The 13,006-nt window shown below is 35.7% G+C and overlaps 1 protein-coding gene and 1 pseudogene across 1 annotated transcript; one reads left to right on the top strand and one right to left on the bottom strand.

Annotated features, from left to right (window-relative positions):
- Positions 1-590: 590 nt before the first annotated feature.
- LOC120135823 lies at positions 591-12,264 on the top strand (annotated as a pseudogene).
- Positions 9,644-10,883, bottom strand: LOC120135834 (probable sugar phosphate/phosphate translocator At5g25400). The gene has a single exon (XM_039152022.1). It carries the CDS (start codon positions 10,881-10,883, stop codon positions 9,996-9,998), a length of 888 nt encoding a protein of 295 aa, XP_039007953.1. The 3' UTR covers positions 9,644-9,995.
- Positions 12,265-13,006: the final 742 nt, after the last annotated feature.

Below are 13,006 nucleotides of genomic sequence, written 5' to 3'. Positions count from 1 at the left end.
TTTATAATCAGATTGGAGGCTAAATTGTTAAGAGATTTAAACTTTGGTCATCTACAAACACGCCTCGCGTTGCAGATAACTTGCACTCAAAATAAGAATATACATGTTAAGTTATTATAGGCTGAGAATTCAATTGCTACATAGCAGCTATTTGGTTCTAGAAACTAATGGGTTTTTTTTTCTAACATGGTAAGCTTATCATGGACGACTGACTTGCTAAAACGGGACACTTGAATTTGGCTCATTTTGCATATGCAACATGTCCCAACTGTCCTTTTTCATTACCGTGAAGTAAAAATATATACATTTAAAAATTAGTAACACACGTATGGTTTTCAAATTACGTGTAGAATTTTTATTAAAAAAACGTGTTATGAAGAAGAAATTGCGACCAATTAAATTTAAGTTTTGATTTTACACATTTTGACTATATAAATTTTGGAATATATAATAACATTAAAATCCGATTTATATTATAATAATCCATATTTTAAAACTCAAACTTTTCCTTCCCCACAAGTTCCTCAAGTAAAGATTGGTTTTTGATGAACTGCAAAAGCTAGCGATGAGTTTACTCCCGTGGTCTCTACATGCAAACTTCTATCCCAAAAACCAAGCTTTTTTAATTATTTTCTACGATCACAGCATCCGCCACCATAAGCTGCAGTCAAAGAGCTGCGTCGGAACGTGGCGTTCTCAACCTTATCCAATCTTGCAACACCTTCTCAAACCTCCTCCAGATCCACACACAAATTCTCAAACTGGGTTTCGAAAACAACCCTTTAATTCTCACTAAATTTGTATCCAATGTTGGGGAAATCGGGTTATTTCCCACACGAACGTAGTTTCAAAATTGACCTAAAATGTCAAGATCAAAACCAACAAAGGTTGCACAGCAGATAAACCTATCAAACTATTGAATATTGTAACATAATGGAAAGACCGAATAAAAAACAATAAAGGAAAGAACATACCAAATTTACGAGGTTCGACGAGAATATCGTCTACTCCTCGGGCACCACACCGGATGATAACTTCACTAGCAACAAATATTACAATAAATGAAATTCTTTAGAATTCTCAAAGTGAGAGAATGAAGAAAACAAGAGGAAGAGAGAACTTGTTTTGAGATGATTTCTAATGGAAATACTTAGGCCTATTTATAGTTGAGTTTTAAGGACTAAACTTATAAATAACCTTAATATTTTAGGGATCAAATATGGAATTCTCATGTTCAAAGTTTGGCCACCTACCAAAGAATTTTCCAATGTATATAAGTTAGCCACCAAATATTAAATTCCCATGTTCAAAGTTTGGCCACCAACCAAGATGAAATTTCCAACTTGCCAACTTAATTTCAAGCCAAATCTAACAAATCTCCACCTTGACTTGAAATTACCAAGCCTACTAAACTTCTTCAACTCCCCAAATTTGTAGTGCCTCTAATTGTGCTCATAAGCGCCACCCGAAGGTGTTCATACTTTCAGGCCATGTTAATCAAGTTCAAACAATGATTGAACTTGATTACTGTTACCACCTTGGTCATCATATTTGCAGGATTTTCTGATGTCGCAATTTTCTGAAGTAGAATCTTTCCTTCTTCAAAGATCTCCCGCTCAAAATGATACCTCACGTCGATATGCTTAGTCCTTGATTGGTAGACTTGATTTTTCGCTAAGTGAATAGCGCTCTGACTGTCACAATAGAAACTAATGTGACTTTGAACAACTCCCAAGTCTTCCATCAACCCGTTAAGCCAAATTGCTTCCTTTACAGCCTCTGAAACTGCCATATATTCTGCCTCTGTAGTAGACAAGGCCACCGTAGATTGCAATGTAGACTTCCAACTTACTGGGGCTTTAGCAAGAGTAAACAAATACCCAGTATTTGATCGACGCTTATCCAAATCACCAGCATAATCGCAATCAGCATATCCAACTACACACTGACCAAGTGTTTCATCCTGTTTAAAAACTAAACCAACATCCACGGTTTGTTAGAGATACCGTAGAATCCATTTCACCGCTTGCCAATGCCCTTCTCCAGGATCATGCATGTACCTGCTTACAACTCCAATTGCTTGTGAAATGTCAGGATGCGTACACACCATTGCATACATCAAGCTCGCAACTGCATTAGCATATGAAACTTTTGCCATATACTCTCGTTCTTCGTTAGTTTTAGGAGATAATTGAGAACTAAGTTTCAAATGAGAAGCCAGTGGGATACTTACATAGCCAGTGGGATACTTACATGTTTGGTATTTTCATTCATGCCAAAACATTGTAATACTTTTCTCAGATATTGCTTCTGTGTTAAACAAAGCTTCCCTCTCTGTCTATCTCTGATTATCTCCATACCAAGAATATTCTTGGCCTCACCTAGATCTTTCATCTCAAACTCTTGATTCAACTGAGCCTTTAATTTGTCTATCTCCTTTTGACTCTTCGAAGCAATCAATATATCATCAACGTACAAGAGAAGATAAATGAAAGATCCATCTTTGAGCTTTTATAAATACACACAATGATCATATTTGCTTCTAGTGTATTTTTTCCTCCTCTTAAAGCTATCAAATCGCTTGTACCATTGCCTCGGAGATTACTTCAATCCATATAGCGATTTGTTCAGCTTACAAACCCATTTCTCATAACCACCATCTTTGTATCCTTCTGGCTGAGTCATATAGATCTCCTCTTTTAAATCACCGTGCAAGAAAGCCGTATTTACAACAAGTTGAGCTAGCTCCAAATTCAACTGTGCTACCAAGGCCAACAATATTCTAATGGAGGAATGCTTCACAACAGGGGAAAATACTTCATTGTAGTCGATTCCCTCCTTTTGAGCGTAGCCTTTAGCTACCAACCGTGCCTTGTAGTGAACATCTTTCTTGCTATGAGATCCATCTTTCTTTGCAAATACCCACTTGCATCCAATTGCTCTTTTACCTTTCGGTAATTGTGTCAGTTTCCAAGTGTTGTTCTTTTGGAGAGATTGTATTTCTTCATCCATGGCACTTTTCCACTTATCACTTTCCAAGCTTTGTATTGCTTCTTGGTAAGTGATAGGGATATCATCATCAATAACTGGAAGAGCATAGGCCACCATATCAACAAATCGAGCAGGTCTACGAATTTCTCTCTTTGGCCTTGTAAATGCAAGTGGTTCTAGTGTCTCTAATGGTTCTTGGGTTTGAACCTCTTCATCTTCTGATTCTTTTATTGGAGTTGAAGAATTAGCTGCATCAACTTCTGGGATCATCGTCTGCTGAAACTCCACCTATTTTGGAGTATGCTCCACTTGCTGTGGAGTACTACTTGTCTGGACAGCTTCATTTGTTACCTTCTTTACTAGGGCAGATTCATCAAAGGTAACATCTCTGCTACAAATTATCTTCTTGTTGTCTAAACACCAAAAGCGGAATCCCTTCACTCTATGGGTGATTCCCATAAAGAGAGTCTTCTTTGCTCTCGGATCAAGCTTGGATTCCTTCACATGATAATAAGCAGTGGATCCAAATACATGTAAGGAATCATAATCAGTAGCAGGTTTTCCAGACCATACCTCCAATGGTGTTTTTCCTCCTATCGTTGATGAAGGCAGACGATTTATGAGATGGCCAGCATATGACACAGCCTCAGCCCAAAATGTCTTGCCTAACCCAGCATTAGACAACATACATCGAACTCTCTCCAATAATGTTTGATTCATACGCTCTGTCACCTTATTCTGTTGTTGTGTATTTCTAACAGTGAAGTGTCGAACAATACCATACTCATGGAAGACGTCAAAGAATTGGTCACTTTTATATTCCCCTCCATTGTCCGTCCTAAGACGTTTGATCTTTCTACCAGTATGGTTCTCGATCATATTTTTCCATTTAAGGAAAATTCGAAGCACTTCATCGGATACACCCAAACTCTTCTGGAAAAGTCATCTACAAAAGTTAAAAAATAATGGTTTCCTCCCAAAGACGATGTCTTTGAAGGACCCCATACATATGAGTGTATATAATCCACAATACCTTTTGTATTATGTATAGTGGTGCCAAACTTCACTCTCTTCTACTTTCCCAGAACACAATGCTCGCAAAAGTTCAATTTGCAAGCCTTTGCACCTTTCAACAATCCTTTATTTGCCAAAATTTACAAGGATTACTCTCCAGCATGTCCCAACCACATATGCCACAACTGGGTTGCGTCCAAATCATCACCTCCGGAAGCTGCTACAACTGCTCCAATAATTGTACTACCTTAGTAGTAATACAAATTATTTTTTCTGATGTCCTTCATCATCACAAGTGCACCATATGTGACTTTTAAAACTCCATCTCTCATAGTGACTATTGAGCCTTTGGATTCCAATGCTCCCAACGAGATGAGATTTTTCTTCGAATGGGCACGTATCGGACATAAGTCAGAACTCTGGTTGATCCATCTTGATTCTTCAATCGAATTGAACCTATCACAACAGTTTTACAGGCATTGTCATTACCCATATAAACAACTCCTGCATTTAGTTCTACTAAATCGGAGAATAACTCCCTATTAGGGGACATATGATAAGTACAACCCGAATATAATATCCATTCATCTGAATGGAATGTTGTTGATGAAACAACCAATGATATGTCAGAGTCATTTGCATCATGCTCTGCAAAACATGCATCTGGAGCAGTTTTTCCTTTCTTCTTCAGCTTCGGACAATCTTTCTTCCAATAGCCTTTCTCATGACAAAAGGCACATTCATCTTTTCCCAGTATGGACTTCGACTTTGATCTCCCTCTCCACTTTGGCTTTTGACTTTTCGAGCAACCTCTTGCCATCATGGCCTCCGCTGCTTCGTACTTGCTCTCCTTCTTGGTTTCTTCCTGAGCTCATAACTATACAAAGCAGCAGTTACATCTTTAAGGGTAACATTATCCTTACCATGAAGTAACATTGTCTCAAGGTACTCAAATTCATCTTGAAGAGATGACAACAACATCAAGGCCAAATCTTCATCTTTGAAGGTTTCATCCATGCCCAATAAGTTTGCCACTAGCTCATTGAACGCATTGATATGTTCATTCATACTGGTGAATCAAATCCGAACAATCTTTTCTTCATATAGAGATGATTCTTAGAGTTTTTCTTTAGGAATTTTCCTCCAATGCTTTCCACATCTTACTTGCAGAAGTCTCGTTCTTGTAGCCATACTTCTGCTCCCTGGAAAGACAAGATCGAATCGTGCTGCACGCCAAACGATTGATTGTTCCCTATTCTTTCTCCTCCATATATTCGGGCTTTTCTTCCTCAATGGCGATGTCTAGACCTTGTTGGAATAAAACATCTAACACCTCGCCTTACCACATACCAAAATGACTGGATCCATCGAACAACTCCACCGAGAAATTTGCATTTGACATCACCCTCCTCACCAGTCCAGATGAAGAGCTTGATGTCTCAACTGATCCGTATTTTGATTCTAACAAACAATATTCAATATCACGAACTGTATCTTTTCAGCAACAGAACCACCAGGATAACCTCAACCTAAGCTCTGATGCCAATTATTAGGGAAATCGGTTATTTCCCACACGAACCTAGTTTCAAAATTGACCTACAATGTCAAGATCAAAACCAACAAAGTTTGCACAGTGGATAAACCTGTCAAACTATTGAATATTGTAACACAATGGAAAGACCGAATAAAAACAATAAAGGAGAGAACACGCCAAATTTACGAGGTTCGACGAGAATATCGTCTACTTCTCGGGCACCACACAGATGATAACTTCACTGGCAACAAATATTACAACAAATGGAATTCTTTAGAATTCTCAAAGTGAGAGAATGAAGAAAACAAGAGGAAGAGAGAACTTGTTTTGGGATGATTTCTAATGGAAATACTTAGGCCTATTTATAGTTGAGTTTTAAGGACTAAACTTATAAATAACCTTAATATTTTAGTGATCAAATATGGAATTCCCATGTTCAAAGTTTGGCCACCTACCAAAGAATTTTCCAATGTGTACAAGTTAGCCACCAAATATGAAATTCCCATGTTCAAAGTTTGGCCACCAACCAAGATGAAATTTCCAACTTGCCAACTTAATTTCAAGCAAAATCTAACATCCAAATCCCCTTACCTCAACTCATTGAATACTCTCATTGTTTCCTCTTTTCACCCCATTCGAAGACTTGTTTCTACGATGCTTTCCTTTTCAACACTATTATCAAAGCTTATGCTCAAACTGGGAACTTAAAGCCCAAAGCTTTACGGGTTTTCAATCTCATGCTTGAATACAGAGTTTTGCCTAATAATTTCACGTATCTAGTTTTTTTAAAGGCCTGTGCTGGCATCGGGGACTTGAATTTAGGCATGTCTGTTCACGGGTCATTGTTAAAATTTGGTTTTAATGGGAATGATCATGTTTTAAACACTTTGGTTCACATGTACTGTGATTACAAATGAGGGATCGTGTTTGGTCGCAAAGTGTTCGATGAAATGACGAAAAATGACTCTGTTCCTTGGAGCGGTATGATTGGTGGGTATGTTCGATTGGGGCGATCGAATGATGCAATTGACTTGTTTCGGCATTTGCAGATACAAGGAGTGTGCCCTGATGAGATTACAATGGTTGATGTTTTGTGTGCTTGTGCACTTGAACTAGGGAAGTGGGTTGAGTCTCTTATTGAGAGGGAAAAAGTTAATATGTCCTTGGAGCTCAATAATGTGCTTATTGATATGTTTGCCAAGTGTGGTGATGTTGATAAAGCTTTGAAATTGTTTAGAGCCATGAATGAGAGAAGTATTGTTTCCTAGACCTCTGTCTTTTTTGGTTTAGCCATGCATGGGCATGGATTGTAGGCTTCTTCTTTGTTTCAAGAGATGATAAGAGATGGAGTGGCACCAGATGGTGTTGTTTTCATTGGATTTCTCTCTGCTTGTAGTCATTCTGGACTTGTTGAGAAAGGAAAGGAATATTTTGGTTTGATGAGAAAGGAGTTTGGTATTTTTCCTAAAATTAAACACTATGGATGCATGGTAGATATGTTATGTAGGGCTGGACTTGTTAGAGAGGCAGCGGAGTTTGTTCAGGAAATGCCTATAGAGCCAAACCTATTATTAAATGCTTGTCGCACACATGGTGAACTCAAGCTGGGAGAGATCCTTGCGAGATAACTAATCCGAAATGAGCCAATGCTTGAGGCCAATTACGTCTTGCTTTCTAATATTTACGCAAAGATGTCCCATTGGAAGAAGAAAACCAAGACTAGGCAAGTGATGGACACGAAAGGCATGAGGAAGATTCCATGGAGCATTATGATCGAGCTAAATAATAAAATAGTGTTGTAGTATTATAATCTAAAAATTTAGTTTCAATAATAAAGTTAAAAAAATTGTGAAATTAAAATAGAACATGTAATCGGATGGAAAATAGAAGAAGAGTTTTGTTGAGATCTGTATGAACAATTTCCTTAAGACAGATTCGTCCTCTCTTCGGTGCTTTGAGTAACATTGGACGTCGGTCTCCCAGGATACAACAACAAACGTTCACAATAGTAAGCAAAACCGTAGTGAACAATCAAACACAATATTTGTCTTTATCTGTCATCGGAAAATGACTTTGGAAGAATCAAAGAATTGAAAGGAAAGTATTTGAAAGAAAATAGGAAAAGTTGTGTGTTGAGATGTGTCACAACTTAGCCTCTATATAGGGAGAGAAATTTGTATTGAAAGGTTAAGACCATTAAATGAAATGACTTAACCATTTGATTAAAAGTTATAACCTTTTGATGAAAAGGTTAACATGAAAATATTTGACTTTTTGGGTGAAATGAATTAATTATTTTTCATGAAAAGACTTAACTATTTTTCATGAATAGAGATGTTGAATAGTCATGATAGAATAAATCAATTCATTCATATTTTTCCAACAATAAATTTGTTGCGGGGATATGTATCATAATCAGTACAAGGAAATATTTGAGATGGTAGATGAGATGGGAAAGAAATGAAGAAGGCTGGATATGTTCCCTCTAGCTCAGAGGTTATGCATGATATCGATGAAGAAGACAAGGAAGATAATTTGAATAGGCATAGTGAAAAGCTGGCCATTGCTTTTGCTCTTATGAATACCCCACCAGGGACTCCTATCAGGATTGTGAAAAATCTGCGAGTTTGCAGTGATTGTCATTCTGCTACAAAGTTCATCTCTAAGATATATAATCGAGAAATTATTGCAAGGGATCGGAGTCGGTTTCACCATTTCAAGGATGGTTTATGCTCGTGTAATGATTTCTGGTGACAAAGGTAGAGAAATGCCAGCTTTCCAAAGGTACCAGAGAAATAAAATAAAACAGTTCACTGCATCATTTTTATGCAAACCCTTGCTTCAATATCATGGTTTAGTGCAGCTATTTTACCAGATTTCAAACTAAAATTTAAGTCATCAGACCTAAAAGCCTGCGTCTAATTAACCTTCTAAGTACTTGGCAATGAATGCTAACCAAATTTTATCACAAAATAGATCGATATTCCTAGAGGTGAGAGTTAGGCAATCCCTATTAAAGACATTGAAGGCTTGAAATGCCGTGACTAGCCCATCTTCCGGGGGAGATGCAAGGCGTGAACTGGTCAAAAGCCTTAAAAAGTTAGGCACTAAAACAATTCAGTAACTCAAATGCTGGTTTTCAACGGAGGGTACGAATAAACATGTGGACTAAAAATCGATATCCAAAACTCCCCTCCATCCTGTTAGACGAAAATTATCGACAGTATGCCACAGCCGTACGTGACACTAGTTCAGATTTTCCCAAACCAGCAAAAAAGCTGAAATCAAGTTCACAAACACACGTAAACAGGTATTGTTCTCTTTTCTGAACAAGAATCGACTCAACAGCTACAAATAACTACAAGGACTACCTTAGAATCTTCTTCATTTCAAGTGTCTTTGTCCCATTCCATTCACCTTTATTCTCCATCGGTAACATATGGCATTACTAGTTTCTGCGGTAGGTAAATCGTTTTCATCTACCAACAACAAAAGTTTATGCGGCACAAACTAATATTTTAATTCACAAAAGCGCACTTGGCCCTGATTTTCCATTTCAAGTTTCAACCACTCATCCGAAAGTATAAAAGTCGACAAAAGCTTCTAAAATTACAATATCCAACAAAATAATGATATTTGGCAGTCAATTCATCTTCTGGGAATGACCCGATTTAAATTCTCAATACAAGGATCAAATTATATAGGAACCAACTGCCGAATCAGACAGAGAGAGGAACTAACTGTAGAAAATGAACCACATTTATCATTATTGGTTAGACCCAGTTTAGCATAACTAATCAAAAATGTCTTTGCGATCTGACCTTTCTTCTGGAACAAGGGGGGTTAAGACAATGGTAAATGTGACTAGAGCACATAATAGCATTGTCAAGCACAAAAACAGAATATTCCAATCCATTGGCATAAGTCAAAACTCGCAAAGGGGTCGACAAATAGACCCGATGTATCTTATTAATCAAGCTGTAAGCTAAGCTCTGCGAATGTCACATTGCCATAAGCAGATCGAAGGAACCAGATTAGAAGAAACGTATAGGAAAAATCAGGCATTAAAATTCCACAAATGGAAGGAGTGCCTACAGTAACATATGTGAACATCCCAAGAAAAGAAGACAGAAAATTTAAATAAAGAAAACAAAGTACAGGGTATTTAGATCCTTTTTCCTCTACTAGCATACAATAAACTGTGAAAAAAGCAACATATGAGAATCACAATTGCCTGGTATTACAAAGAAATGGCCATGATGACTAGCATATGGAACGGAAACCTAAAAACACAACATAATAAAACCCAAGTGCAGCAGATGGAGCAAAAGAAATCTGTTCCTTTTCCCCTTAAATGAATACCCTTACGATCATCATCCAAATCACTCACCCTTTAGCCCTTATTTGCAACCTCTCTTCCCATATTTCATATCCTAACACCAATCATCAACGCGATCTAACTCTGAGATTCACTCTTCTTGTCATTTCCCTCGCTTTCCCTTTCTTCCAACAACCTCCCAGCTTCCTCATCGGCCTGTGTAGTCTTCTTCTGAGCTTCTTTCGCCTTTAAAGCCTGTAACTTGGAATGATTATAGTAAGCAACACCCAAAAACGCTAGCCCATATCCAACCAAGTTGATGGGTGTCACGGTATCCTTAATGACAGACCAAGAGAAAGCAATCAACAACCAGTCCTTCACCACCCCAGCTACATTCATGGTCAAAGCAGAAGTCTTCCCAACGAGCAAAAACACAGCTAGATTCAGAGCAAAAGCGCACAAAGAATTGGTCCCAAAAATGAAGAAATCGAAATGGAAACTAGATATCTCTCTCAAAACCGGGAGCTCAACAAAAATCCATGGCACCAACAAGAAGATGAAACAGCAGGGGGCAACATAATACAGGGAAGTAATCGGATTCAAGGTGATCCCTTTAGATGTAAGCAAGATTTGAATCATGACCAACCTGGTAGCCTCAAAAGCAACGGCTCCAAGCTGCAGAATCACTCCCCATGTATCAAATCTAGCTTCGCCGTAAGCTGCAATGGCGACCCCAAAAGAGATCGACAACATGTTGACCATTGTGTCAGTCTTAAATCCCTCTTTCTTAAAAAGAACCCCAATGGAATAAACAGCAACAGGCATCAGGGCTTTGAGCATTTGGATAAAGGAAACAGACAAGTAAATGTAAGCGGAGTTAGAGAGCCAGAGGCTAAGAGAGTAAAGAGCACCGATGGGGACAACGGAAGACAGATAAACTTCTCGAGACATGGAGACAGGCTCGACAACTTTGAAGACTTTGATGAGGAGGAACGCTAGGGTGGCACAAAAGGACATGTGGATCATGTCTCTTTTTGTGTTCCTTGAATCTTATTGGTCCACATGTGCAATAAATTTTATTATCTCAATTTTTACATCCAGTTAAACTTTATTTTTACTTCTTCTCCTTTACTTTTTTCCGGTAAAACCTCGGGATTCAGAAAATTAAATTGCATTAAATTCAGCTTTTATTCTCAGTAAGTCATTGTATCTCACTAATTCATTTAGATTGGGAAAGAATGGAGTTTTGACCTACTATTTATTTCAATCATAAACAGATGAACCTGCTCATTTGCTAAATCTAATATGTATGCTTTTTTTTCATTTGCAATTTTCAATTAAAAAAATTACCAAATAAATAAATACTTTTATTTAAGTATGTAATTCAGATCAGATTACCGATAATTGATATCTTCTAAAATGGATGTGTTACAATTAGATTTTACATCCCATTAATAGATTATTTTGAAAGTTCATAAATAAATAAAAAAGAAACTAACTTTAATGTCTCTCTGTGAATATTGATAGATTAAAATTATTATCCTATATTTTGTTTTGAATTAATTTATGACAAACATCGGTTTACAAATTTATAATACGATTTAAAAACTTCCATTTATATTAGTTATACTAAAAATTCTCAAATTAGCACGAACCAACTTATCTTATTGATAAAAGGAATCGTTGTTGTTCCTAAAGGTTACAGGTTTGAGCACCAGTTTATAAGGGTGATTGAACGTTTATTGTCAAATGGTTGAGAGTATTTAGAACAAATATTACTTTGCAATCATCTTTAGCTTAATAAAAAAAGTTCTCAGATTATGTTTAAATTTTAAATTAACTTTTAAACTTTAAAAATTTCAATTCAAGTCTTAAAGTATCTATAGTATTTTAATTATTTTTTTAATTTTAACAATAGACTTCAGCATTAAATGTTATATATATATATATTACATAAACAATATAAATATATTATTTAAAAACAAATTTTATTATTAAAAGTTAACAAGATTAATTTTTAATATATATAATTAAGATTGTCCATTTAAAATCTATTTAATATATTTTAAATGTATTCGACATCATCTAAATTCATATTTAACATTGAAATTAATAATTAAACCAATAAAAATACAACTAAAATTTATTAATAATCTTCAATATATTTTACAGTATGTGATTAAAAGCTTTCGGTTGATATATTTTCTCCTTTAAGTTATGATTCAATATCTACTAAGAGCAAAATTTCTCTTTCCCTTTTTAAGTAGAAATTGTTAAGATTATATATATTAATAATATGAAGACACAATTATAACATTTTAAAATATGAAAACAGATTAAAATTTAAACCATAGTTGAATTGAGTTCACTTAACTCTAATAATATTTGAATTTTAGTGAAAGGAATTGAAGTAGAGGAGAGGATAGCAAAACCCGCGAGTCCAAAGTCCAGTGAGATTTGTCACGTGGGCTACGTGCGCTCAGGCTGCGCCTTGTTCACTGTCTTTGCAACGTGACCATCGTGAGTTTCACCGCCACTTCGCCATCACATTTGTTGGGCTTACGCTTGCTTTCCCCTTTTCATTTTACATTTTCCTTCTCAAAGAGACAGAACTGTCTTACAAATCTATCTCCTTATTTTTATTTTCCTCCATATAATTTTCTTTAAATATATATGATTACAATTATAAATAATAGATTCATATAATTAAAATAAAATAAGTCAATACAGTATACGATTATAATTCATACATTCATATAATTATATTCAAAACTAAATATTATAAAATACAAAGAAAAATATTAATACTTAGAATATACTCATTAATATGAATTTAAACATGACTTTTTCACGATGAAGCTAAACTAATTTTAATATATATTGCTTTAGTAAAATAGGACATTAAATTCTTTAAACAACGTCTAAGATTTAAATATTAACATTGTGAATTGAGCAAATAAAGTTGAGAGAGTTACCTTACAATGCACTTTTACAATTCTTTATTTTGATTAGTCAATTAATGAATAAAATATCCTTAATATATATAATTATAAAAAAAAATTAAAACAATAGGTTTTAAAATTAATCCATGTTATTTTAACAGGCTGAATTTACGAGATAATTTTGTGAGAAAAAAAATTCACGAGATA

The sequence above is a fragment of the Hibiscus syriacus genome, unplaced genomic scaffold (assembly GCF_006381635.1).
Source record: "Hibiscus syriacus cultivar Baekdansim isolate YM2019G1 unplaced genomic scaffold, ASM638163v2 tig00001825_pilon, whole genome shotgun sequence".
Lineage (NCBI taxonomy): Eukaryota > Viridiplantae > Streptophyta > Magnoliopsida > Malvales > Malvaceae > Hibiscus > Hibiscus syriacus.
This window is presented reverse-complemented; position numbering and strand designations above follow the sequence as displayed.

What these genes read in the sequence shown, in the direction of transcription:
- LOC120135834 (XM_039152022.1), bottom strand. Translation starts at nt 10,883, where the DNA reads ATGATCCACATGTCCTTTTGTGCCACCCTAGCGTTCCTCCTCATCAAA.